General features: G+C 61.0%; 1 protein-coding gene across 1 annotated transcript in view; it reads right to left on the reverse strand.

Moving 5' to 3' along the window:
* Window positions 1-2,699: 2,699 nt before the first annotated feature.
* Window positions 2,700-25,901, reverse strand: part of MYO15A (myosin XVA) — a 50,719-nt gene continuing 27,517 nt past the window's right edge. The window contains exons 35-65 of the mRNA XM_082440697.1: window positions 25,655-25,775; window positions 25,389-25,456; window positions 25,239-25,316; window positions 24,901-25,081; window positions 24,677-24,809; window positions 24,245-24,350; window positions 24,035-24,107; window positions 22,867-22,988; window positions 22,632-22,691; window positions 22,119-22,194; window positions 21,722-21,837; window positions 21,515-21,633; window positions 20,309-20,450; window positions 19,738-19,849; window positions 19,581-19,655; window positions 19,025-19,203; window positions 18,408-18,523; window positions 18,081-18,153; window positions 17,687-17,759; window positions 17,381-17,454; window positions 17,055-17,137; window positions 15,684-15,814; window positions 14,501-14,595; window positions 14,258-14,335; window positions 13,823-13,919; window positions 11,971-12,131; window positions 11,110-11,243; window positions 8,074-8,207; window positions 7,649-7,782; window positions 6,281-6,421; window positions 2,700-3,252 (exon numbers count right to left, since the gene is read on the reverse strand). Coding sequence (XP_082296823.1) covers window positions 3,151-3,252; window positions 6,281-6,421; window positions 7,649-7,782; window positions 8,074-8,207; window positions 11,110-11,243; window positions 11,971-12,131; window positions 13,823-13,919; window positions 14,258-14,335; window positions 14,501-14,595; window positions 15,684-15,814; window positions 17,055-17,137; window positions 17,381-17,454; window positions 17,687-17,759; window positions 18,081-18,153; window positions 18,408-18,523; window positions 19,025-19,203; window positions 19,581-19,655; window positions 19,738-19,849; window positions 20,309-20,450; window positions 21,515-21,633; window positions 21,722-21,837; window positions 22,119-22,194; window positions 22,632-22,691; window positions 22,867-22,988; window positions 24,035-24,107; window positions 24,245-24,350; window positions 24,677-24,809; window positions 24,901-25,081; window positions 25,239-25,316; window positions 25,389-25,456; window positions 25,655-25,775 — 3,387 coding nt within the window. The 3' untranslated portion in view covers window positions 2,700-3,150. The remainder of the gene's footprint in view (window positions 3,253-6,280; window positions 6,422-7,648; window positions 7,783-8,073; window positions 8,208-11,109; window positions 11,244-11,970; window positions 12,132-13,822; window positions 13,920-14,257; window positions 14,336-14,500; window positions 14,596-15,683; window positions 15,815-17,054; window positions 17,138-17,380; window positions 17,455-17,686; window positions 17,760-18,080; window positions 18,154-18,407; window positions 18,524-19,024; window positions 19,204-19,580; window positions 19,656-19,737; window positions 19,850-20,308; window positions 20,451-21,514; window positions 21,634-21,721; window positions 21,838-22,118; window positions 22,195-22,631; window positions 22,692-22,866; window positions 22,989-24,034; window positions 24,108-24,244; window positions 24,351-24,676; window positions 24,810-24,900; window positions 25,082-25,238; window positions 25,317-25,388; window positions 25,457-25,654; window positions 25,776-25,901) is intronic.

Here is a 25,901-nt window from a genome sequence, read left to right on the forward strand (position 1 = left end):
CCCCTGACGGTGGGGCCTGCACGCGTGGTCACGCTCTTTGGTCCCTGTGCCTCCCACCCGTTCCTTAACTGTGGTTTTTGGAGGCTCGGCTCTCCCCAGCAGCCTCCCCAGATTCTCACTGGGATGAAATGCATCTTGGGTTTCGTGGCCTCGCCACCCTGGCCATTGTGCCCCCGACCCCTTGCCCCTGCGCCCTCTCCATCCACCGCCCCCGGCTGGTCGGGGCTTGAGCTCCAGACCCTGCTACCCGACAGACGTGGGTTTGGATCTTGACCTCCTGACGGGCTGTAGGACCCCGGACAAGCTCTGTAAAACGGGAATGAAATCAGTGCCCATGTGTGCGGTGGGTGTGAAGATGAGATAAAGTCCTGCATCCTGTACGTTAAGCAGAGAGGACCGCTGGCCTCGAGTGTGGGCCTGTTTCCACGTCCTAAACTAGGGGCCTACCGGTCCCTGGTGGGAGGTGGGGGCTGTCATGGGGCCACAGAAAGTCCAGGCCAGCAGGGCCTGTGGGATGGGGAAGCCTGGACACCTGGGACCCTGGCCCTGACCCTCCCTTCCAAGCAGCAGCGGGTGCAGGGGAAAGAGGGTAGGCGTGAAGCCCGTAGGGAATCGGCTCCTGCCCTTTCCTGACCCAGCCTGGTGGGCACCGCTGGTGGTGGCAGCAGGAAGGCAGCTGCGGGTGGTGAGAAGGTGGCCAGTGGGCAAAGCCAAGGTCAGGGGACTGGGCTGGGGCCCCAGTCCTGCCTGGGCCATTCTATGTGAACGCCCGGGCAGGGCCCCGTTGCCAGCATATTGGCAGTTGGGCTGCGAGAGCTCAGGCCCTTCAGAAGCCCAGCACCCACCTCTCAACGGCCCTCCAGCCGGGGGCATCGGACTCTGCACACACACCTGGTGGCAGGGAGCTCACTACCTCATTCATCAGAAAGTCCTGCCAGAGACCCCAGTGATCCGCTCACCAGGCAAACATGGGAGTCACCTCTCCAGGGCCCCCAGACACCCCCTCGGAGGCTTCCCCATGCCCTGCAGCCAGGCCCTCCCCTCTCCCATCCAAGCCTCAGGGGGAGGCAGCTTGACTCTGGAGCCAGCCTGCCTGCCTTTGACTCTCGGCCAGGCCAGTTAGTGGTTACTCGCTTCACCTCTGGGCCTCAGTTTCCCCACGAAGACAGGACGTGACTGTCTCAGGCTCCCATGCCTCCCAGATGTGTCTCCTGTGTTCTCACCCCATGCCAGGCCGGGCACCCTGGGGCTTGGTTCCCTCTGCTCTGGCTCTCCCCACGTCCACCTGGAGTTCCTGTCTTTCTGGGTCTGGGGGCCACAGCAAGGTCTGATTCTCCTGCCACCCGAGTCTTCCCACTCTGCCTCCTGGGGATCGTTACCTCTGACGAGGGCTCGACCTGCTGGTGCCACCACTGAGGCACCAGAACAGCTGTTAAAACATGAGCCTAGGGGCTTCCCTGGTGGCGCAGTGGTTGAGAGTCTGCCTGCCAATGCAGGGGACACGGGTTTGAGCCCTGGTCTGGGAAGATCCCACATGCCGCGGAGCAACTAGGCCCGTGAGCCACAATTGCTGAGCCTGCGCGTCTGGAGCCTGTGTTCCGCAACAAGAGAGGCCGTGATAGTGAGAGGCCCGCGCACCGCGATGAGGAGTGGCCCCCGCTTGCCGCAACTAGAGAAAGCCCTCGCACAGAAACGAAGATCCAACATAGCAATCAATCAATCAATAAAATAAATAAATCTTTAAAAAAAAAAAAAAAAAAAAAAAAAAAAAACATGAGCCTATGCCTTAAGGCCCAGGTCCTGAAATCCCGAAGTCCTGCTGTTCAGTTATCCAATGCTGTGTAACAAACCTCCCAAAACTCAGACCTCAGACACCATCCAGCTCAGGAGTCTGCATCGTGGCCAGAGTTGGGCCGGGAGGTTCCTCCCGGTTCCATGCGCTTCAGCTGGGGTCTCACTCACACGGCCCACTTGCATTCTGAAACCCAAAAGTCCTCTCACCTGGGCAGAGCCTCTAACTGGGAGCAACTCCCGGTGCCTGGCATTTGCCTAGTACACAGTAGGTGCTTAATAGGTACTGAATAAGTAAATAAACCCCTCCTCTGACACCGTGGCTCCAGCCAATTATGCCCCCACACACCTATCCAGCCCTCCTCTCCCAAGCCTCCCCTCCCCCATAAGTTCCCCAAAGCACTAGCACTTTCCATCAACATTCATTCATTTATTCTTTCATTCATGCGACAAGTATTTTTTAAGCACCTACTCTGCGTTAGGCATTGTCCTAGGCTTTGAGGGAAAGAGTAGGGAACAAACACTGTTTTCTCTGTTTAGAATGTTCATTCCCCTCCCCTCCATCTATTCCTATAGCAAACTCCAACTCATGGTTCAAAACCTAACCCAAACATCCCATTCCCTGGGAAGCCCTTTCCCAGCCTTCTCCCTCCCCAGCCGCTGACATGAAACATCTCCCTCCCTCTACTATACCACTCTCAAATATTGTGTGGCCCATCCAGTGATGGGGTCCTGGGGTTAGGGCTACCCAAGGAGTGCGGGGTAGAGGGGCAGGGGCCCGCAGGGAGAAGTAAGGACAGATGTCTCTGCTGGAAGCTCTGTTCAGGGGAACGTGGGCCTCCACCTCCTGGCTCCTCCCTCAGGCTCGTTTTCCAGTCACTCAACAAACAACCCTATGGAGAACAGGCTGCCAGGCGTACCTTTTATTTGCACAGAAATGACCAAGAGCCAGGAATCCAAGCTCAGCAGCAGTGCAGGGGCACCTGAGGGGGACATGTGAGGGACCAGGACAGGGAGATGGAGATTTGAACATCAGACCCCAAGGAAAGCAAAGGCAGGTTCAGTCTGTCTAGGCTACTGGTGTGGGGCTTCCCTGCCGCAGGGGGAGTCGGGGCAGGGCCACAGTGGTAGGTGGCAGGAGGCCCCACTGGTCAGTCTTTGGAAGTCCCTCCTGCCATCTGACCCAAGTTTGCACACTGCAACTCCATCCCAACTCAGGATCAGTCTTCTCAGGTTCCTGGGGGCTTGCGCCACGCCACCTACTGCCTCTTGGTCTCCCCTAAGGTTCTGGCCCAGTAACTCCCCTGGGACCACACAGCAAGCCTCCTGGCACAGGGCAGCTGGGGGCTGGGGGCTGGGTCAGAGCAGCGTGATCTCGCTGGGGGGCAGCGTGAGCCGCTTCTCACGGGCACTGAGCAGGTTCTCCACGTGCACGGCCACCACGCGACACAGCTCCAGGCCCTGCAGGAGAGACGGTGAGAGGCCCAACACTTCCCAGCTCTCACCTGGGGTGAGACGTGGCCGGGAGAGGGGAGAGAGATGGAGGCCAGCCTCCGGCGGGACTAGTGGGCCCCAGCCTCGTCCCCACCTCCCCAGGGCCCTGGAAGGAGCATGAGCAGCTAGGAGGAGGAACGCCAGGCTGCAGGTGGGAAGGGGGAGCCGGGAGGAGACCAGCGCATCTGCCAGCTCTGCTGCACGTGGCCTGTGTGACCTGGAGCCAGTTACTGCGCCTCTCTGAGCCTCAGTGGTCTCACCCCTGGCGGCTCGGTTTACCAGGGCCTGCCTCACGGAGCCGTGGGGAGGATGCTGTGAGATTTTACTACATGTGAATCCTCTAGACTTGAACCCTATTAGCCCCGTCAGTAAATGGTTTCTAACCACGTGCTGCCGTGGTTACCACCTGGCGCCCACAGCCTAGAATGAGCTGTGACCCAGCCTCAGGGCTCCCACCTGCTGGGGGCGGGACAGGCAGCGGGGACTGTGGAAAATTGCTCTCTCAGACCACAGCCAGTGCCGGAATCTCCCCAGGCGCTTCCTGGGGGCTGGGAAGCTGCTCAGAGGGAGGGTAAAAATAAGGAGGACAGCACTTACTGGGTGGCGACTAAGGGCCAGGCACTGTCCCAGGAGCCCCCCGTGTCCCACCCCTCCCAGTCCCTGCAGTGTCCCTATGAGTCAGACATTCTTAGAGCCCATTCCACAGGTGAGGAAACTGAGGCCAGAGCCCTGAAGCCACTTGCCCCAGACCTCACAGCTGGGGATGGTGGGACTTGAAACCCAAGGCCACACCCTGGAGGCCACCTCGGCTAATGAGATCAGAGCGCTAGATGGGCTCCTCCCCACCAGCCATCCTCCCACCCACATGCTGCAGCACTCCAGGCCTCACTGGGAATGCTGCCCCACTTGGCAGGTGTGGAAACTGGGGCTCAATAAGAAGCTGGGTTGCTTCCAAATGCTCTCACACAGCCTGTCAGAGGTAGGCAGGATCACTGCTGCACTCAGACATCACCTCCTCCTGGAAGCCCTCGCTGATTACCTCCTGGATAGCACAGGTACACCCTCCCAGCACTGATCACGGTTTATCAGAGAGTCTTTGATGTCTGTCACACCCCTGAGACCTGGGGCTCTGTGGGGGCCAGGGCTGGAGGGTCTCTTCAGTATCTCTGCAGCTAAGTACAGAACCTGCTGCGTAGAGATGCTCACTGGTTATACATTGAAAGAATGAATGATTAATTAATAAATGTGTCCTCTACACATACATGACAGGCAGAGCAGAGGTGGCAACACAAAGAGGTCGCGGGTGGGGAGGGTGCTGGGAGCAAGTGGAGAAGCCGAAAAGGCCTCCTCCTCCTCCACCCACTCACTTCCTGAGCATCCGCTACAGCCACACGACAGGCTGTGCTAGGGACACCGTGCGGACAAGCTGGACACAGCCCTGCCCCGCCCCGCCCTCTTGGGGCTGACATTCTAGTGGGGAGACAGACAACCTGGGAACAAATAACTAAGTGACTTCCAAGCCATATGAGGGCTACTGAGGCGGAGAGAGTGAATTATCGGGGAGGAGGGTCAGGGTAGGCTTCTAGAAGGAGGCGATGTTTGTGCTGAAACCCGTACAAAGGGAGGGAGGGAGCCCCGTGATGCAGGGAAGCGCGTCCCAGGCGGAAGGGACAGTGAGTGCAGGGGGTCTGGGGCGGGGAGGGGGGCAAGTAAGCAGAGGGGAGGGATGAGAGCTCAGAGGAGGGGGCGGGGACGGGAAGGGCTGCTGGGTTGGGGGCCCAAGGGCCTGTGAGGGTGAGAGGTGAGGGCAGAGGCCTGTTGGTCTCCAAGGGCAATGCTGAGGGGGTCAGGGCAGGAGAGAGAAATAAGGGGCTGTCTCAGCAGAGCTGGCTTTGGAAGCCTCAGGGTCAGAGGGGTGCCAGGGTTGGGGAGGGGGGACCGGACTCAGCACCAGTTAGAGGTCGTCCAGGGGAGGGGTCTCCAGAAAAGGGGCCCAAGGAGCAACAGACGGGCAGGTCCGAGGAGGTGGGTTTGCTGTGGTGGGAGCTCAGACTAGGGGTTCTGGGAAGCAGGCTGAGCCACAGATAAGGCCAGGGTGGGGGTGACCTCAGCAGGAGCAGGAAGGGAAGCACACTGATCCCCAGTCGCAGTCTCCCCAGGAGCCCGGGGCGGGGGGCTCCTCCCTCAGAGGCAGGGCTGGGGCAGTGGGAGCCCCTGTCTCGTACCCTGGGATAGCAGCCCCACCAAGGCAGGCCGTGTCGTGAGAAGTGGTCCTGGGCCCACATCTTGAGTGGGTGCGGTGGGCCCAGACGTGTGAGCCCAGCCCCGCTCCTGCCCCTTCTCTGGACCTCAATCCCCTCTCTCCGGTGGGCTGAGAACTCTGGTCCTGCCCCATCCCCGGGCACTGCGAGACTTGGACTTGACTGACCTAGAGGTCAGACACAGCTTTTAAGGAGCAGCCACAGTTGCTGCGAATAGGAGAAGGTCCAGGGCAGCTGGGCCTTGGCCTCCCTGTCACATGGGAACCCCACCCTCCACCCCTCAACCTCAGGCCCCACAATCCATCCTCCGAGCCTCAGCCCAGGTGAACGTCCTCAAACTGCCTGGGTCCTGCCCTCCCACCAACCTTCTATGGCTCCTGAGCGCCCTCAGGAGGAAGCCCCAGATTCTTAGCTTTATATTCAAGGACCCTTAAGACCTGCCCTTCCCTGGCTGTGTCTCCCCAGTTCCTCATCAAACTCCTCACTATTCTGCAAACAACCTGGGCCCGCCCTTCCCCATGACCCCACCATCAAGATGCTTCTCTGGTAGACCACCCTCAAGGCCCACAGTTCTGTGAGGTGTTGGGTCAGCTCTGTCCCCTGCACTGGGCTGCATGCTCCCTGGGACACGGCCAGGACCTGACCCACCTTGGACAGACCCAGAGAAAAGCCTGGTGAGCGGGATGAGGGAGTGGGGGGCCGGGTGACAAGCCGGGCTGCCAGGCGGGGCCCACCTGCTCCAGCTGCAGCTGCATGGTGCGCTGGGCCGCCACATCCCCCAGTGCGATCTCCACGTACGGGTAGCTGGAGCTGGCCGTGGGCCGCTGGGTCCTCGTCGACTGGATCTCCTTCAGGGAGAACTTCACCATCAGCTCCTGGGGGAAATGGGGGCAGACAGGCTTGGGGGTGCGACAGTCTCACCCAGCCTTACCCCTCCCCTGGAGGTCAGATCCACAGGAGGCGTGACAGCTCGGTTCGAGTACTAGTTCCCCAGTGACTTGCTGTGTGACCCGGAGCAAGCTACTTTACCTCTCTGGACCTCAGTTTCTCACCTGTGAAATTATTTCAACAAATACTGATGCACACATGTGCAGTGTGCCAGGCACTGCTCTAAATGCTTGGGATCTAGGGATGCAGGAAATGCCGGTGGTGCCCTGACCTTCACATCAAGGCTGCTTCTTCACACCCGCCCCTCTTGGTCTGGAGCTTTCTTCCTGGCCCCAGGGGCAAAGGCAGAGCTTCCCCACACAGGGGAAGCCAGAGTGATGAGAGTCAGCACCCCATCACGAGCAACAAGACACAGCGGACAGACAACCCAGCTCCCCGACCCGCACGATGGGGGGCATCCTCTGAGGGCCGTGTTCCCCGCTGGACCGAGCGCCAGTCCCCACAGCAGGAACCTGCTTGCTAACACGCCCCTCCCCAGGTGTATCCCCCAGGGTACGACCCTCCTCCTGGTCTCACTTCCTAGCTCCAGTGTTTCCACGTAAGCCACTTGCCCTGGAGCCCTCATCTCAGGGCCCACTCCCGGGGGAAGAACTAAGAATAGGGGTAGCAGATCCTTTTTGTTCTGGACTGAATTGTGTCCCTCAAATCCATATGATGAAGCCCTGACCCAGCACCTCAGAATCTGGAGACAGACCTCTGAAGAGGTAAGGTTAGGGTGGGCTCCCATCCCACGGGACCACTGTCCTTATGAGAAGAGGAAATTGGGACACAGACCGCAGGGATGTGCACAGAGAAAGGGCCATGTGAGGACACGGGCAGGACGGCCATCTACAAGCAAGGAGAGAGGCCTCAGAGGAAACCAACCCTGCGGGCACCTCGATCTCGGATGTCCACCGTCCAGAACCACCAGGGAAACAATTTCTGTTGCTGAAGCCCTGCCAGCCCCGCCTTGACAGCCCCAGCAGAGCAACACAGCCTTTGAGTGTTGGCCTGTGTTTCACCTCCTTTCACCTTGACAGCAGCCCGGCATACCAGGTGAGGCAGTGAGGCTGGGAGAGGGAAGGGGCCTCGCCCAAGGTCACGCAGGTGTAAGCGGTGGAGCTGGACTTCTCACCCCCTGGGGGGAGGGGTGGGGCTGGGCTGAGGCCACTCACGTGCGTCTCGGTGCTAAGGAAGTTGAGGCCGTTCTGGTTGACCGCCAGGACGCAGGGGGCGGGCACCGCGACGTTGCTGCAGCTCTGGACGGAGAAGAAGGAGGAGCCGAACATAGGCGAGGCGCTGAGGAGGCCTGGGGCGGGGGCGGGGGACAGGCGGTCAGGCGAGGCAGGCTCCGCAGCGCAGCCCCCCATCTGCCCGGGCAGCGCAGGGGCCCTCAGCCTGGCGGCTCCTCCCGCCGGCCCAGCGCCTGCCTCGGGCCTCCCTCCTTCCCTGCCGGGGGCCCCCAGCCTAGGTGGGGCCTCGGTGAGGACTTTAGAACGCTGGCACCAAAAATGCCTCTGTACAAAGGCAAAGGTGCCTCCACCCCACCCTCCTCTACCAGGCCCCCACGATCCCCTCCCCAGCCCAGACTCCTTCTCACCCAGAAACTGGGCGCGAGCCTGGTGGGGGCTGAGCGCCTGCATCTGCTGCCGGTGCTGGCCGAGCAGGCTGAGCCACGCCGAGCCGGCCACAGTGCGGTAGAGCTGGGCTGGGATGTACTCCTGGGCCTCGTGCCTGGCGTGCAGGGAAAAGCTGCGCTGAGTGCCGCCAGGGTTTACGCTAAACCTCCTGGACCCCTAATCGCTGGGGAGTGAGGACGACGCAGTGCCTGGGCACACAGCAGGTGCTCAGTAACCGCTGGCCAGTACCACTAGGCTACCCGTTTGCAGAGGAGGGAACAGAGACTCTGAGAAGTTCACCAGCTAGTCCAAGGTCACACAGTGACCGGGCCGGGCCAAGGCTTGAACCCAAGGTGGGTTCATCCTTTGTAGCCCCCGCCCCAGGGAGAAGCCCAGGCCGAAGGGGTGAGAAGCACACGCTGAGGGAACTATCAGGGCAGCAAAGCAACCACCAGTGGCTGGTCAGAGCCGGAGGGCACAGAGCACTGGGCCCACCAGGCCAGGCCTCCCCCTGACACATGATGGCTCCCCTGGGGCAGCCCTGTGTCTCAGGACGTCTGAAAAATACCAACAAATACCGGTCCCGGCTGCCATGGGCTGCACACTGGGGAAGGGGGAACATCAGGGGAACCCCCCAAAAGACCCTCCAGGAAATGTCTTTCCTCTCCGCTCTGCTGGGTAAGAGCCTGGCATCTGACCCAGTCTCCCCAGGTCTGGATCCTGGTCCTACCACCTATTAGCTGGGGAAGCCACATCCCCTCTCTGGGCCTGGGTTTCCTCATCTGTAAAAGGGGAAAAGAAAGTGCGGTTGGGGACCTCCCTGGTGGCGCAGTGGTTAAGAATCCGCCTGCCAATGCAAGGGACACGGGTTCGAGCCCTGCTCCGGGAAGATCCCACATGCCGCGGAGCAACTAAACCCGTGCGCGCCACAACTACTGAGCCCGCGTGCTACAACTACTGAAGCCCGTGCGCCTAGAGCCCGTGCTCTGCAACATGAGAAGCCACCACAATGAGAAGCCCATGCACCGCAACGAAGAGTAGCCCCCGCTCGCCGCAACCAGAGAAAGCCGGCTCGCAGCAACGAAGACCCAACGCAACCAAAAATGAAATAAATAAATAAATAAATAAATTTATTAAAAAAATAAAAAAGTGCGGTTGGGGAGATAAGCTGAGACAATGTGTGCAGAGTGCCTTGCAAAGAGTAGGAATGCCACAACTGTCTTTCTCCAGGGCTGGGATGATACCTTTCTGTGCTTCCTGCACTTTCCCCTTAAAATGACAGCACGGAAAGAGAGCTGGGTGCTGAGCCCTTATGGTGTGCTGGGCACTGGGACATCCTCTGTCCACAGTCCACTGCCTTCCCTACGCTGGTTCACACCAGGGGCTCTCACAGTGTGGCCGAGGGTCTGGGAGGGCAAAGCCGCTTCCTTAAGAACCTGAGCGGTCATCTGCTCTCCCCTCTTGTTCCCTCACAAGTGCACGGTGGAGCCTCCAGAGGCTACGTGACACGTGAGATCACAACAGACTGACAGAGGGGCAGAGACAGGCATCCAGCTGCCGTCTGTCACGCCAAATGGCACAGAGATTTGCAGAATGTCAAACAGTGCCGCTCTTCTCACTGGAGTTTTTGGGAAAACACACTTGTGTTTTCATAACTTATTTATATTAACGTGTAATGTTACCTTACACTATTTGTATTATAATTATCACGTGCACGCATTTATATGAACACGGGGTGTCCTTATTTTTAATTACTTACTAAGTCAATATTTTAAATCATTTCTCAGTTTTAATTTTGTTTGTTTGTTTGATCTTAGTCCCCAACCAAGGATCAAACCTGCATCCCAGCAGTGGAAGCAGGGAGTCTTAACCACTGGACCGCCAGGAAAGTCCCTCAGTTTTAATTTTGAATAGTGTAAATATAGCGATAGATACAACGCACAGAAACAAAAGCTCTTTGGGGTCTTATTTTTAAGAGAGTAGGGAGCTTCCCTGGTGGTGCAGTGGTTAAGAATCAGCCTGCCAATGCAGGGGACACGGGTTCCAGCCCTGGTCCGGGAAGATCCCACATGCCGCAGAGCAACTAAGCCCGTGTGCCACAACTACTGAGCCTGTGCGCCTAGAGGCTGTGCTCTGCAACAAGAGAAGCCACCGTAATGAGAAGCCCAGGCACCGCAATGAAGGGTAGCCCCTGCTCACCGCAACTAGAGAAAGCCCATGCGCAGCAACAAAGACTTAATGCAGCCATAAATAAATAAATTAATTTGTTAAAAAAAAAAAAAAAAAAAAGGGCCCGAAGACGGAGAGCCTGGGATGACTGATGTCTCGCCTCTTCGAAAACATCAGTTTAAAGGCTGCCTGACGCCCCACAATTTGTTTTTTAATATTTATTTATTTATTTATTATTTAGGCTGCAGTGGGTCTTAGTTGTGCCACGCGGGATCTTTTATTTATTTTTTAATTTTATTATTTTAATTAATTTATTTTTGGCTGCGTTGGGTCTTCGTTGCTGCGCGCGGGCTTTCTCTAGTTGCGGCGAGCGGGGGCTACTCTTGGTTGTGGTGCGAGGGCTTCTCACTGCGGTGGCTTCTCTGTTACGGAGCACGGGCTCTAGGGTGTGCAGGCTCAGTAGCTGCGGCTCACGGGCTCTAGAGCGCAGGCTCAGCAGTTGTGACGCATGGGCTCAGTTGCTCTGCGGCATGTGGGATCTTCCCGGACCAGGGCTCGAACCCGTGTCCCCTGCATTGGCAGGCGGATTCTTAACCACTGCGCTACCAGGGAAGCCCCCACAATTTTTTTAAGGAATTCCCTGTCGTCGGAGATTGTAGGCGACACCACGGTGAACGTTTCTGTGGCCAAATCTTTCTGCGGGGCCATGTGTATTTCCTGGACCACAGGGTGTGTGTCCTGAAAGCTTTTTATCAGTTTGCTCTGAGCTATTACTACCAGCTGGAAGCGACCTGTCGTGCCCGGAGGTGGGGTCCCAGCCGGACGGGCTGGGCTGGGTGGGTGCTCACGTGCTGGGCAGGTAGAAATGGTCCTTGGCTCGGTGCTGCAGCGCGGCCAGCTTGGACACCTGCTGCAGCTGCTGCTCACCGGGCTGGCCGGCCGGCATGCTGCTGAACAGGCCCTTCAGGTAGTCGGGCAGCACCTGCGGTGGATGGGGTGATGCAGGTGAGGGGCCGCGGGCGGCCAGGCGCTGGGCAGGCGACTGGGGAGGCGCAGACACAGACACTGAGCGGTTCCAGCCCCACTCACTTCCGGGGGAGGGTGACCTGTCACTTCCCTGGGCTTCGGGGAGGAGTGACACATGACGGTGAGCTGGGGGAGCTGTGGCCGGGAAGCCACAGGACCCCGGGAAACGCTGGCACCCGCCTGCAGCGTGCAGGACCCGGGGTCCCATTTCCACAAGTCCTCAGGCTGCCGAGGCTGACCCGCAGGCACAAGAGCCCAGTGGCTGGATTTGGACTCGGCACGGCCGCAGCTTCGGCACCAGCTCCAGAGAAGCACGCGCTCTCTGTCCAAACACATCCGCGAGTGTCGGCACAAGAGGAAGAACCAGGCTTTGTTAACCCCATGACCCTCACTTAGACGACCAAGTCTCAAAGGGGAGGGGCAGCACCATGAAAACGACAAGGCCAGGCAAGGCCTTTCAGTGAGGGACATGCCAAGTGCTCAGCGCGGGAGGGGAGCCAGAGGAAGGAGGACGGAGGGGCCTCCTGAAGGGGTGCCATCTGGACAGCCTCGCCGGAAGACTCAGAAAAGCAGAGCCCATGCAGGGAGCAGACGCCTCGGGGCCCGAAACATGAAAGCCTCAAATGCCAAGGCCCGGGGGAGCCCGGAAAGTTCCAGAGCCTCAGAGCGGCCCGCGCGCTGACCTGGTTGTAGTGCATGGTCACGTAGAGCTCATTCTCGAACTTGAGCGGCTGATCCCAGAGCACGCGCCGGAACCACAGCGTGTAGCCACCGTCCACCTGCTCCATCTCCGAGGCCACGTCCAGGATGTAGGCGCGGCGGCTGAGTGGGCACACGTGCTGGCCTGTGGGGAGCCGGGGGCGGCTGGCTGGGGTACGAGTGGCAAGCCCCCTCCCCGCTCTGGGACACAGCATCCTCAGTAAAGGAGAGCACGTTTGTGGGACAGGGTGCCTGTGTTTGTGGAAGTTGTAACCGCAAGCTACAGCCCGCCTAGGTCTAGGGAAGTGCCCTGCGTGGTGCTCAGAGAAAGCCTAGCGCCTTTCCAGAGGAGGGCTGGGGACAAGGACGGGCACAAGAGGCCTCAGATCAGGAGGGCCAGTGGGTGCCTTTCTGCAGAACTCCTTCAGGGGAGAACCCCCTGCCGGGCTCCTGGGGCGGGTGGGGAGGACGGTGGAGTCTGGCACTGAGTGGGTCTCAGCCTGTACGAGAGGCTTAAGTTTTCATTTCCTGAACTGACATTTCTGCTTCCCATCCCACACCTTCGGTAAAATTTTACCAAAGAGAGGGGGTGTGGCACGATAATAAAGGCCAGACTCTCGAGGCCAGACAGTCTGGGTTCAAATCCCAACTGTGTGACCTTGGGTAAGTCCTTTAATCTCTGCAGCAGGCTGAATAACAGCCTGACCCCAAAGATGTCCCCATCCTAATCCCCACCACCTGTTAATATGTACCTTCATGGCAAAAGGGACTTTGAAATGTGATTAAGGATCTTGAGATGGGGAGATTATTGTGGGTACCCAAGTGGACCCAGTGTAGTCTCAAGGGTCCTTAAAGAAGGAGAGATTGGAAGATGCTATGCTGCTGGCCTTGAAGATGGAGGAAGGGACCATGAGCCAAGGAATGTGGGTGCCTCTAGAAGCGGAAAAGGCCGGGAAAAAGACTCTTTCCCGGAGTCTCCAGAAGGAGTTAGCCCTGAGGACACTCTGGTTTCAGGACTTCTGACCTTCAAACCATATGATAATAAACGTGTGTTGTTTTAACCCAATGAGTATGTGCTGATTTGTTATGGCGGCAACAGGAGACTAATACAGCCTCTCTGGGCCTCAGTTTTCCCATCTGTAAATGGGAACAATAACCGTCTCATTTCATACGGTTGTGGTGGGGATTAAAGCAGTTTATAGGATGACATGCTCTCAGCAGTGCCTGGGACACAGCCTCTGCTCCATAAATTCAGTTATTGGGATCATTTTGTTACTGCCTTTCCCTCCCCGTGTCTTGGCTGGACTCGGGGCAAGCAGGGCTGAGGATACATGGTTTGGAGCCGCGGCAGCAGCGGGAGAGCTGGTTGGAGGTGGATGGAACTGACAGGCTGGTGGCAGAAAGCAAGGCCACAGCCTACAGAAGGTGGGCTGCAGGGAGAAGGGGTTCAGCTGCACTGAGAAGGGTCAGGTGAGACCAAGGGTGGGGGCCCTTATGGCCACTATTAAGGCTTTAAGAGGCAGGAAAAAGTACTTGCACTTGTGGGTCCAGGAGTCGCGTCCTATCAAGTCTCATCCTCCTTGAGGGCAGGGCCCACTGAGTGACCCGAGGGAGGCATCAGGGGAGCCCTGTCTTCCAGGAACTCGTGATCTGACAGGCCAGGCAAGCTCACACAGAACAAAGCAGAGAGGGACAGACGTGGGGCTGGGGGTCTCGGGGCAGAGAGGTCCCTCTACCTGGGCCGAGGGGCTTCCTGGAGGAAGTGGCATCTGACCTGGGCCTTACAGTGGGGGTGGTGGGCGTGGGCCCAGCACGCCGCACCCTCTGGCCACTCACCTCGGTTGGTGACAACAAAGATGACATACTCATCAAAGGCCTCGGGGCGGGTCAGAGCCATCTCAGCACAGATCTCCTCCACCACGTCCAGGGCCACCTGCGGGGAGGGAAGCGTGAGGCTGCGCTGGCCTGGCGACCTCTGCCCCCAAGCCCACCCAGACCCCCTGCGCAGAGACGAGGATCCCCAAGGTCCCTGGGAGCCAGCCTCATGCAGGAAAGGGCGCACCTTTCGGAGTCTGAGAGACTTGGGTTCCGAGTTGGCCTGTCTCTTATTTGCAGTTTGATCCTGAGCTGGAGGTCCCACCTCCCCCAGGCTCAGGCTGCTCCTCTGAGAGATAAATCCTGCCTAGTGCGGGAGCCTGGGGGGCTCAGCACCCTTGGGGGCCCACCCTGGAGGCTGGGGTCCCTGCCCACCGGAGACATCCCATCACTTACAGTGCACGTTTTGATCTTGAGATGGCGCTCGAGGCCTCCGGGGAGAAGAAAGAGCTGCCTCTTGGAACTGCGGCCGGCCTGGGGTGAGGAGATTGCGGAGGTGGGAGAGGCCGGGCCCGGGCTCTGGGCCAACTGCTGTCCCCTCCGTGGGGGTCCCCGACAGGGACCGGGCAGGGCTGGCGAGTGCGCGTGACGGGGTCTCTGGGCCGGGCTGTCTCACTCACCCCAACCCCCAACGCTCACCAACATGGCCCGAAGCTCCATGCTGCCGGGGAGCTCCAGACGGCCACCGAAGCGCAGCGTTCTCTGCAGGTTCTGCTCACAGGCCTTGGCAATCCCTGCAGAAACGGGAGTCAGGGACTGGCCCGGGGTGGGCAGGGGAGGAAGGGGCTCCTCTGGCCCCAGCCCTGCGTCCATGGGGCGGGGGGTGGGAGGGTGGGGCCGTGTGTCTGCTCTCCCTTCAACGGCTGAGGAGACAGCTCAGCGGGCAGTGATTTACCCAAGGTCAAGAGCCAGAGTGTAAGAGCTGGATCTGAACCCCCATCCCATGCAGCGGAGGCCCGCACGTCTTGCTTATCCATGAGCCCCGCAGACAGCTGGTGACTCGGGGCTTGTCCCCCGCAGGCCGTGTGTGACTAAGACGACGCGGCTGTGCGCAGCGTCCCAGCGCAGAAGCCCCCAGCATCTGTTTCCCCATCTCTCTGGGCTAAGCAGTGCCCTCGCCCTGCTCTGGGGAGGGGTCAAGAGGGCTGGGCACATTCTGCCACCTTCCCTGGAGCTGAGTCTCTTCACTTCTGAGTCCAGGGAAGTCCGCTGCCTGAGTCAAAGAGGAGGCTTCAGAAGCAAAGAGAGTGAGGTCCCCATCTCCTTCATGGCTGCCGTGGTAACCACCGGGGCCCTGGCCGCTCTCTTAGGGGAACCCAAGGGTTGCTCTGGAAGCTAGGCTGGGGGTGAGGCTGAAGAGCGGCCCCTTCCCTCCAAAATCCAAGGGGAAAAGGCCAAGACCCTGCCACCAGCCTTGGCGCCCCTGCCTGAACCCTCTCAAGACCCTTGTTGATTCCCAAAGGCCAGAGAAACAGGGCCCGGCTGCCTCCTCCTCCTCCACTCCCACATGCCACACATCCTCCTCTCTGGGCTTTCACCCCTGCTACTCAGCCTACCTAGAAATCCCTCCCATGTGCTCATGACCAGAGCAACACTTCCTCCAGGAAGCCTTCCCTGATACACCATCCTCCCCCCTCCCCCATTAGATCAGACAACCCATCGCATCAGCCCCTGCAGGACCTCCACAAACGTTTGGGGATGGACTGATGTTAGTAAACATTGCCCGGGCACCTGTGAAGGGCCAGGCCCTTCGGCCAGCTGCCCGGCTGGTCCTCATGCAGACAAGCCCTTGGCCCTGATTCCCCGTCCGCTGGCCCCTCACCCTGGAAGGGCAGGCCCGGGGTCCGGCCCACGGCTTGGAGGAAGCGAACGAGGTGTGGCTGGAGGACTTCGGAGCAGCTGCGGTAGGCAGCCACGATGTACAGCAGCCTCCAGCCTCGCTGGCAGCTGTCCCTGCGAGGACACACACGGGGCTACGCTGCCGGCGGCCGCCGCACTGCAGTGCCACGCCGGGAGTCTCTCCCGCTCTCAGGCAGCTCATCTTCTGAGGATGCTCCTCCTCCCTGCCCAGTGAGAGCAGGGCCGGCGGGCCCAGAGCCACGCAGAAGCTGTGTTCTATTGAGAATCCAGGTGGGAGGTAGGGAAGGAAGAGAACGAGCCCCCCCCACCCCCGGCTAAAGACAAGCCTTCCCCGGGGGCACCTCTCTGGGTGACGGTCTCTGAAAGAGGGCCGGGGGACCCTGTGCAGAGCTGGTGGCGGGTAAGGCTGGGTGGGAGGGGCAGGAGGACGTGCTGAGTGGCTGTGAAATTCCTGGGGGATGCGAGCAAGCGGACAGGAGGGTGGCAGACGCTTTGCGTCCCCACTGTTGCTGGTCGTGTGCGGGACACGGAAGCTCACCCTTGTGCTGCCCTGGGGTGAGGGTTTCATCGTGGGGACCTCTGGCGTCTAGGGACAGCACCTGGGCTTCCTTTGGGAAACCACCCACCCCTCCCCGGTCCCTGTGGTTTGGAGATGGGTATCAGAGCCAGGACCCGCCAACTAGAACACTGCAGCCCCCGGCCACGGTGACTGGTTTAGGGATGGGTGTGGGAGCCAGGTCTGGCCAATTAGAGTTCAGCCTCCCTCTGGCTACGGTGATTGGTTTGGGGACAGGCACATGACCAGGTCTAGCCAATCAGAGCTCTGTATCGTCCAGCCGTTGTGCTTGGCTCAGGGATGGGCATGGGACCAATAAGACCGGATTTGGGAATTTTTGCTGCAAATATTGGGTCAGTCTTGCTTTCCCTGGGATTGCTGAGCTGGGAAATGTTTCTCTCCAACCTATGGGATATGTTGCTTGGGAATGATATCAACACAGAGGAAAGCAGGGCCAAGATATAGAGGACTGCTTCCTGATGACACTTGGATCCAGCTGTGCCTGAAGTCCTATGTTAGACTTTTCACTTACCTGAACCCTCTTTTGCTTAAACCAGATTTAATTGGGTTTCTGTCACTTGCAACCAAGAACCTGGACTCACACATTATCACTACATTTTCCAGATAAGAAAACTGAAGCTCAGAGACAAGAAAGGGCTTGTCCCAGACCAAGCATGTTCTGTCTATGGAGTGAGGGAGAGACAGGGGGAGAGACTCCGGAGGCTGACCTGGCCCCTCCTGGAGCATGGATGCGCTGGGGGAGGGGAAGACACTCACTGCTTGGTGCTGGTGTTGTCTGTGATCTGCTTCACAACTTGGCAGTAACACTCGTCCCGCATGACCTCATGGTCCCTGCACAGCTGTAGGAGGGCAGGGCGGGCCAGGTCACAGGTCACACGCCACACACCCAGCACATAGGAACAGGGTGGGCACTTGGAGATGGGCCTGGTGCCCCTTTCCCAGACCCCTCCCCACCAGTGGGATGCACTCCTCTTTGGGCCACATGAGAGCTTCCCACCCTAAAGTCCTGCTACTCTGGTTGATAAATGGGGAAACTGAGCCACTGGGCAGGCAAGGGAGCACCGGTAGTCGGCCGGACTGACCTTCAGGAGGGTGCAAAGCACGTCCAGTTCACTCTGGCCCTTCAGCGAGGCATCTCCCATGAACCGCATCACAGCTGGAGGAAACACCTGTCCCACTCGGGCCACCAGACCCCCAGCTGCCTGCCTCCCTTGGGGACCCTGGGGTTGGACGCCTCCCCGGGAGGCTGTGGCCAGAGGAGGTGGGGGAGGCTCCTCCTCTCTGCAGGGGCCCCACATCTGAGTTGAGGGAAGGGGTGGTGGTGAGCAGGGGTCACAGTGCGGGATCCCACCTGGCCCAGAGCCCTGGCCGCAGCCCCACCCCCACACCTAGAAACATGTCTGTGGCCATCTTGTTGAGGCTGCTGTCGCTGAGCTCAATGAGGGAGTCCTGGAGCGGGGTCTGTGGGGAGAGGGGCTGGGTCACCAGGGGGCGGGGTCTTGATGGGAGGGGCTGAGTCGTGGGGGTGGGGTCTGCGATGGGCACACTGGGTCAGGAGTGGGAGGAGGGGAGGGCCACATGGTGCCTCCTCTTACAACAGGAGGGTCCACGCCACCAAAAGGCAGCCGGGATGCCAGTAGGGAAGACACTGCCCCTGAGAGGAACACAGGCCCTCGGGGTGCTGAGTGCTTGGGTCCCATTGGGGACAAGGCTGTTTGGCCCACGGGCCTGGGAGGGGGCTCTTGTACCACCATTTTACAGAGGGGGCCTGGGGCTAGACACCTTGGTGAAGCAAAGCATGTCCTCCAAGGTTCTGGACTCCCGACCCTCCTTGGATTTCGGCCTGAGGCCGTCCCTGCAACAGGAAGCGGACACTACTGACCAGTCTTGCCTCCGAGCTTTGGCTACACCCCCTTCCCACCTGGAGTGTGCCTGACTCGGTGTCAGCCCACCGGGCAGCAAGGCTCCCGAAGTGGAGGCTGCAGGCGGGCCTCACCCCTCAGGGTTTCTCATTCCCCCCCAGAACTGGGGCCTCCTGCTTGAGCGGCTGCAAGAAGCCCCAGAGGGACCCTCCCCAGGGTGGGGATGTGGCGTGGGGCCACCACTCACTGGGGTCTCCTCTGAGGGTCTCGGAAATACTTCTGGGCAAACTCGAGCATTGTGTACGGTGGGAGAGCCAGGCCGTCCTCCCCGCGGTCCGCGGAGCCAGCCCTGACTGGGGGACCCTGCAAGAGGGCCGGCCGCCGCACCCCGCCCAGTCAAGAGCGGGCCCAACGCCACCCCTGGCTGACTGTGCCCAGACTCTCTCGTGTGGGCCCACTGCCTCCCCAGTGGCCTGGTCCGGCTGACCTTGCCCCTCACTGCTTTCTCTCTCTCCACCCTGGCGAGCTCTGTGCCACGGGACTGGACCTGCCCCCCTCACCTGGCCCCGCCCTGGCCCAGGTGGACTTCGCCTGCTGGCCGGCCCAGGCTGGTCCTGCCCCATTGGCCTGGTCACAACCCTTCCGCTGACCCCCACCCACCCTACCCCACTGGCCACGCCTCCAGCCATCTCTGGTCACGTCGGGGGGGATCACATCCCAATAGGTCATACATCTGGCTAGCTCAACCAGGCTGCCGGGCCCCGGGATGGCCTGCTCTTGGCTGAGCCCCTCCCCTCCACCTCCACAGTCAGGATGACCCCCTTGCCGTGTCCGCCCTTCCGCCCAGCTCCGGGCAGCTCTCACCTCCCTCCTGCGGCCCACCTCCCGGGCAGCGGCAGTGGAGGCCACGGCAGCGGCCACGGCAGCAGCGCGGCCCCGGCCCGGCTCGGCAGGCAGCTGCAGAAAGTCGGGGGCAGCTGCAGGCTGCACCAGCTCGGAAGGGAAGCGGCCCACACGCCCATGGATGGTCCCAAATCGCCAACCTAGGGGGCGGGAAGGGCTCTGAGCAGCAGGAGGGTCTCATCTGGGGAGGGCGGGGGCCCAGGGATCCAGAGCTTGTGCGGGAGGTGTTCACAGAGGAGGACACAGGCTCTGGGAAGGGAAGGCATTCCCTCAGTGGGAGCTGCAGAGAGCAGAATGCAGCGCTTGTGGACCCTCGGGCCACACACATGGAAACACGAATGTCCACGGAGACCCTTCAGCCAGATACGCGGACAGAGGGCTGGGCTGCTTGGCCGCCTTAGGAGCTGCAGACAGGCCAGACCCTTTGGGACCCCAGAACCCCATCGTGCATCTTCTCTGTTTGGGGTTTCTAGGTCTGGCAGCTTTGGCAGCTGAACGGGGGTCCCGGGGCACCTACCGAAGTCAGGACCTCGACGCCGCAGCTCCTCCAGGTACACGACCTTCTTGCCGACCACACAGCCAGCACTGTAGCCTGAGGGCCAGACCTACGTCAGCACCTGCTGGGAAGCTACCCGCCCCCCCGCGCCGTGCCCACCCCTCCCCGTGGCGCTGACCCATTCGAGGTGGCTCCAGGGGCTGCAGGTGGATGATGTCGCCCTTGTGGAAGGCCAGCAGCGCTGGGTCCTCAGGCAGGAAGTTCCTCACAGCGACCACGTAGTCCGAGTCCTGGGTCAGCCAGGGGCTGGGTGAGGGCTGCAGTCCCATCCCCCTCCTCCCCGAGGCCAGGGGCCACTCCCCTGCCCCTCACACGGGACGTCAGAGCACTGGCCCCGGCCTCACCCCTCCACCCCTCCCGAAGCCTCCCCACTGAGGCCAGGTGCCGGGCCTGGGGGCTGCCTGGTCTGCAGGGAGCATGGGGGCGGAGGCTCCCACTGCAGTGGGCGGCAGCGAGCAATGCAGTCCTTGCAGGAGGATGAGCAATGCAGCCGCCATGGAGCCCGGAGGCATCAGTAAAGGACTTTGAAGGAGTGGGCAGAGGGGAGCGGGCGTCCCGGCTGGAAGGCACAGCCCGTGCAAGAGCCTCCGGACACAGCTGCGGACGCACACACACATCCACGCTTCCCAGGCACGAGCCCCGTTCGGGGCCCTCAGCCCTGCCGGGGGCATCTGTAGGAGGGCCCTGACCTTCTTCAGCTCCAGGATGAAGTCGTCCACCAGGGTCTTGACCTGGTGAGCTCGGGCTGAGAAGAGAATGACCTTCTCGCTGGCCAAGTTGAACTCCAGCATGTTCTGGGAGGGGATGGTCACAAACAGGATATCTGCAAAGCTGGAGGATGGGAAGGTGGCATGAGGGCAGGACCCCGCAGCTAGAGGGATGCCCTCCACCCACCGCCCTGCTCCTTCTGCCCCTGCCGGCCTCCCCTCCCCTCCTGTCCGCAGCTCTATTGTGTTGCCCGCACCCTGTGAACCCACAACCTTCCAGCCCTCCCAATGCTGTGCCTTTTATTTTTTTGCCTCATGATCCAGCCTCGCAGATTTTGCCCACACAAATCTCTCTCTTTCACTCCCTGAGCAAACTCTCCCTCTCCTGAAGCAAGGAGCCTGCACCTAACCGGTGAGTGAAGCTCGCCCCACCCCCCCCAGCCCCGTGCCCTGGTACAAAGGACAAGCGGGCTGCTAGGAGGGAGGAGTCCGAGGACTCAGGAAGCTCTCACGCCGAAGCACCCTTTCCCTTCCGAGCTGCGTCTGCATCTGGCTGTTCACACGGTCGCCCCCGCTGCACGGCGAGCTCTGTGAGGGCCAGGCTGCGGTGTGGCCGGAGACGGGGATGGGGTAGTGGCTCCCAGCTCGCCACTTCCTGGCTGTGGGACCCGAGACAAGCGGCACCTCTCTATGAGCCTGTTTCCCTGACTGAAGGGCTTCGGCACAGAGCCGTGCACATCGTAGGTACAGTCGCCCCTCGGTATCCGAGGGCACCAACATCCACAGAGGCTCAAGCCCCTCCTATAAAATGGTCTGATATTTGCATATAACCTATGCACATCCCGTATACTTTAAACCACCTCCAGGTTATTTTTTTTTCTTTTCAGATTACTTCTAACACCTAATTCAATGTACATGCTGTGTACATAGTCATAAAAGCAATGTAGACGTTATGTGAATAGTTGCTGGTGAGTGGCAAATTCAAGCTTTGCTTTTTTGGAACTTTCTGAAATTTTTTTTCTGAATATTTTCCATCCGCGGTTGGTTGAATCTGTGGATGTGGAGCCTGTGGATATGGAGGGCCAACTGTACTCAGTCAACGGCTGTGAGGCAAGCCGGTGAGGAGGCGCTGGTGCCGGCCCATGTCCAGCGTCCGGCCAGCCCCACTCCCGCCCGCCTGCCGGTCACCTGTATGTGCGCAGGACCCGAAGCTGCCCACCGGCCTCGTGGCTGCCCTTGACCACGCGCAGGAGTTTGATGCCCGTGTGGGACACAGCTAGGATCTGCACGCCGGTGCCCACGCTGCCCTGGGGTGGGGACAAGTGGCACGTGAGGCTCTTCCGGCCTCATCCCTGGAGCCCCCGGGCGGGCAGGGGGCAGGCAGGGGGCTCGCACCGTGGCAGGGAAGAGGCGGGAAAAATAGACCTCCCAGCTGTCGCGTGCAATGCTGACCACGGCCCGCTTCACACTCTCCGTCACCAAGGGCCTCTGTGTGTCCAGCTGGTTCTGGGCTAAGGGGCACAGGTCGGGTCAGGACTGACCCACGTGGCATGAGGGGAGGCTGACCCTCAGCAAGGAGGTGTCAGTCCGTTGTGTTCCCAGTGTCCATACTGGGAAACAGATGTCCACAGACAGGGACAGCCGAGGCCACAGCTGGTCAGGCAGAGCCCAACCCAGACCTGCGGCCGGGCCGTGGGAGAGGCCAGGAGCAGAGCGGGGGGTGGGGGCTGGCGGGGGGGTCTAGCTGGCTGCCCCACCGACATCCTTCCCTCCCCGTGGCCCCCCACGGTACCAAACAGGGCTTTCATCTGGAGCCTCTCCTCCGCAGAGATGCGCAGGCAGGCCTCGGAGAGCGTGTCGTGCAGGATCTGTGGGGTGAGTGTGATGCGGGCGGCCCGTGGGACTCCCCCCACCGGGAGCCCAGGCTGGACTGGTTTAGGACGACCGGGAACGTGGCAGGGGTGCCTTTACGCAACAGCGGGGTCATCTGTGTACATCAGATCCCACTTCCGAGGAGCCTCTCCCTTCTCCTCACCTCCACCCTCCCCGAGCCCTCGTTTCCTACTCTGTATGGCGGGGCTTGGGTTGGACCCCAGGCCCCGGGTAGCTCAGACCAGCTGTGAGTCTGGTTAGGTGGGACCGCGGGCTCCTCGAGCCTGTCTACAGTGGGGGACTCGGCAGAACAGCTTCCCTCCTCACTGTGGTCGAGGACCCCAAATCCAAGGAGGAGGACGTGCGGACGGCTAAGCTACGCGCCCCCTGCCCTGCTGAGTTCACGAGGCACTCAGGGAGGAGAGGCCCTCACCTGGCGGAACAGCAGGTCCAGCGGCACGGGGTGGCTGTAGCTGTCCTTGGGGTAGAACACCTGTGGGGGCGGGCTTTCCGTGAGGACCTTCTGGAGGCCCTCCCCCACTGCAGCCCCACTCGGTCCGCACCAGCCGGGCTCCGACCCTGACCCTGGCTCAGCTCCGACCCTGACTCGGTCTCCCGCCCCCCTCGGGCCCCTCTGCCCCCATCCAGCCCCAGCCGGGCTCCAACACCTCTTTGCGCAGGAAGATCTGCCAGGGGGCATCCTGGTAGCCGTAGAAGTCGGGGCTGAGGAGGCGGTGCAGCCGCGTCTGCACGGGGTCCTCGGCCGGCTCCAGGGACCGTGAGGACAGCGCTGCAGGGGCGGGAGCGGGCTGGGGCGGAGAGGCCTCCTGGCCCGTGGCGTAGCCACACCTGATCTCGCGGGCACACGTGCACACTCACACAGCCCAGCCCTCCTCCCCGCACACGGAGACCCGGCGCCTGCAGGCCCAGCCAGGGGCCGGGCGCCCGGGAGCAGGACAGACAGGCTGCTGCCTGGAGGCCAGGCCCCGGCAGGTGTGGGCGGAACAGACAGTTCAGACAGGACAGAGCTCTCAGTGCCGGGAGCTGGGGTGGAAATAAAACCGGTGACTTAGGAAGGTCTGGGGGCTGGTCTGTGAGGGGCGCTCCGTCTGGGCGGTCGGGCAGACCTCTCTGAGGAGGTGACACTTGAGACCTGAATGATGAGAAGGTGCCCGGCATGCAAAGATCTTCCGGGAAGAGCATTCTAGACAGAGGGAACAGCAAGGACAAAGGCCCCGAGGCAGGAGTGAGCTCGGTGTGTGCCAGAAACAGCGAGGAACAGAGTGTCTGAGGGGGGAGCGGGAAGAGGTGGGATTGGGAAGGTGGGCAGGTCATGCCGCGTCACGTGGGCCACAGTGAGGAGTCTGGAGTTTATCCCAGGAGCCACTGGAGCGTTGTTGGCAGGGCCTGACGTGAACCGACTGATTGATCTCTGTTAAGATGGCTGTGGCTGCCGTGAGGCAGGGGATGCAGAGGTTAGGGCTCCAGCTGTGATGCCAGGAGGCCTGGGTTTCTATCCCTGATCTGATACTTTTGAGCTGTGTGATCTTGGGCAAGTCAGTTAACCTCTCTGTGCCTGTCTCCCCACCTGTAACATCTAGAGGCACAAATGGTACTGTGTTGAAGCGTCTTAGTGAGGATTTAGTGAAGTCAGAGTGGGCCTGGCCCGAAATCAGTGTTAAGTGCTGATGCAATTACACAAACGTCCACACTGTAGGCCCTCACGGGCCCAGGGACACGGACACACATGCCACCGTCACGCAGACCAAGTCTCACCTGTGCTCATAGTTGGACACCTGCCCGCGGGCCCCTCCCTCCCTCCCTCCTGGCCCTCACCTGGAGCGGGCCCCACGGATGGCCTTGGTGTGCTGGTCACTGGCTTCACCAGGGCTACGGCCTCTCTGGGGACCTGTCCCTGCCCCAAAGACAGCGCTCAGGGGGGAGCAGCGCGGCCACAGCTTAGAGGGGCAGCTGGCTTCTGAGGCTCCCCCAGACGCCCCACTCGTCCTCTGCTCCACCTGGGCCCAGCCAGACCCTGCCCCTCACCTGGGTGCCAGGTGCTGCCGCTGCATGGCTCATCTGCCCCCTCAGGATCATCAGGGCCTCCTCGTGGGGGTCTGGCCGCTTCACGAACACCCTCCCGCCGTCCTTCCTGGTGGGTGGGACACTGAGTCTCCTCTTCCCAGCCACATAATCCTACAATAGGGAACTTTTTCCTCCACCCCCATCACTATAAACGAGAACCCAGAGAGAACCAGAGACGGGTGTGGGGTCACACAGCACACCCTAGAGAGCGGCCCTGGCCTCCCTCTGCCCGGGTGGCTCATCTGGACCACCTGTGTGAATAGACTCACTCCCTAAAAGTTGCTGGGCGGGGGGCGCTGCGAACCCAGCAGACGGGCACATGGGTGGCGGCCGCGCAGGCCCGTGGGGAGACCGCTGTCTGGACGGCTGGAGGGCTGGGGAGGTCAGGCTGACCTGAAGGCCTCGGGCCGGCCTCCCCGGGGCGGCTGCTGGTGCTGCCTGACGATGTCCTTGATCTGCTGCGTGGGCTGCGGGAAGTGCTCCGAGTTGAGGGTCGAGGACCGGACCAGCTCTAGGCTGGGCGAAGCTGCGGCAGGGGCATGGGGGCACAGGTGAGACTGCCCTCCCAGCCCCGCCCTGGGAAGTGGGAGGCCCCCCGGCCGGGAGAGGACACTCACTGGATTCTGGAGAAGCCCGGCCCTGAGCTAGAATGGGGGCAGCCACGGGCTTGGTGGGGGGCCTCAGGGCCTTGACCAGAGGAGCGGGAGCCACAGGCTTTGGAGCGGAGCGCAAGAGCACGGGCTTGGCCGGGAGTCCAGTGCCTACGAACTTCGGCCGGGCCTCTGGCGCTAGGGGTTTCTGTGGAGAGCAGGGTGTGGGGTGGACCTCCCAGGACACATCAGTCTCCTCTCAGGGAACCCATGTCTGCCCAGGAGGGGTTGAGGGGGCTCCTGGCTCAGAGAGGCGCAGCGATGCCCCAGGGCACCACAGCACTCACCTGGGGAACCAGGCTCACCTCTGGGGGTGATGGCCTTGGGCTGGGACTCAGGGGCTGCTGCTGGAGCGCCATGGCCTGCAGGGTCATCTCCCGGGCCTGGGGGGAGTAGCGGTGGTGAGCGGGCAGGCCCAGGCTCAGCCCCCCGCAGCTCCCAACCCCGGCACTCACCAGCAGCACAGCCTGCTTGTGGATGAAGGCTTGCTGCAGGGCCAACGTGGAGGCGTCCAGGCCTGGAACTGGGGGGGCCGTGTCAGGGGACGTGGATCCAGAGGCTCGGGAGATGGGGGGAATTCCCTACCATGCCTGCCCCTCCTCCGCCGGCTCAACCTCCCCCCACGGCCAAGGCTGCCTCTGTTCCAGGGCCAAAGCAGCCCTGAGAACCGAGGGGCTCCACCCTGCCCGACCCTGGAACCGACCCTGGGGCAGGCACTGACTTAGCTTTGGCTTTGGCTCTGGAGGTCTCCGGGGGGTGCCTTTGCTGCCGCCACTGCCATCTCCACCAGGTTGGCCTCCCCCTTTCATGCGGTAGGCAATGGCTGTTGGCTTCTCCAGGTCCTGGGAGCGGGGGCAGGTGGCTCAAGTGACTGCCCCAGTGCCGTACTCCCCAGGTTCCAAGGCAACAGGCACCTGACACCGCCACCGCCTGCGTCCCGGGGCCTCCCACTGGCCAGCATCTGCTGT

The sequence above is a fragment of the Balaenoptera physalus genome, assembly GCF_965194825.1.
Source record: "Balaenoptera physalus genome assembly, chromosome: 20".
NCBI lineage: Eukaryota > Metazoa > Chordata > Mammalia > Artiodactyla > Balaenopteridae > Balaenoptera > Balaenoptera physalus.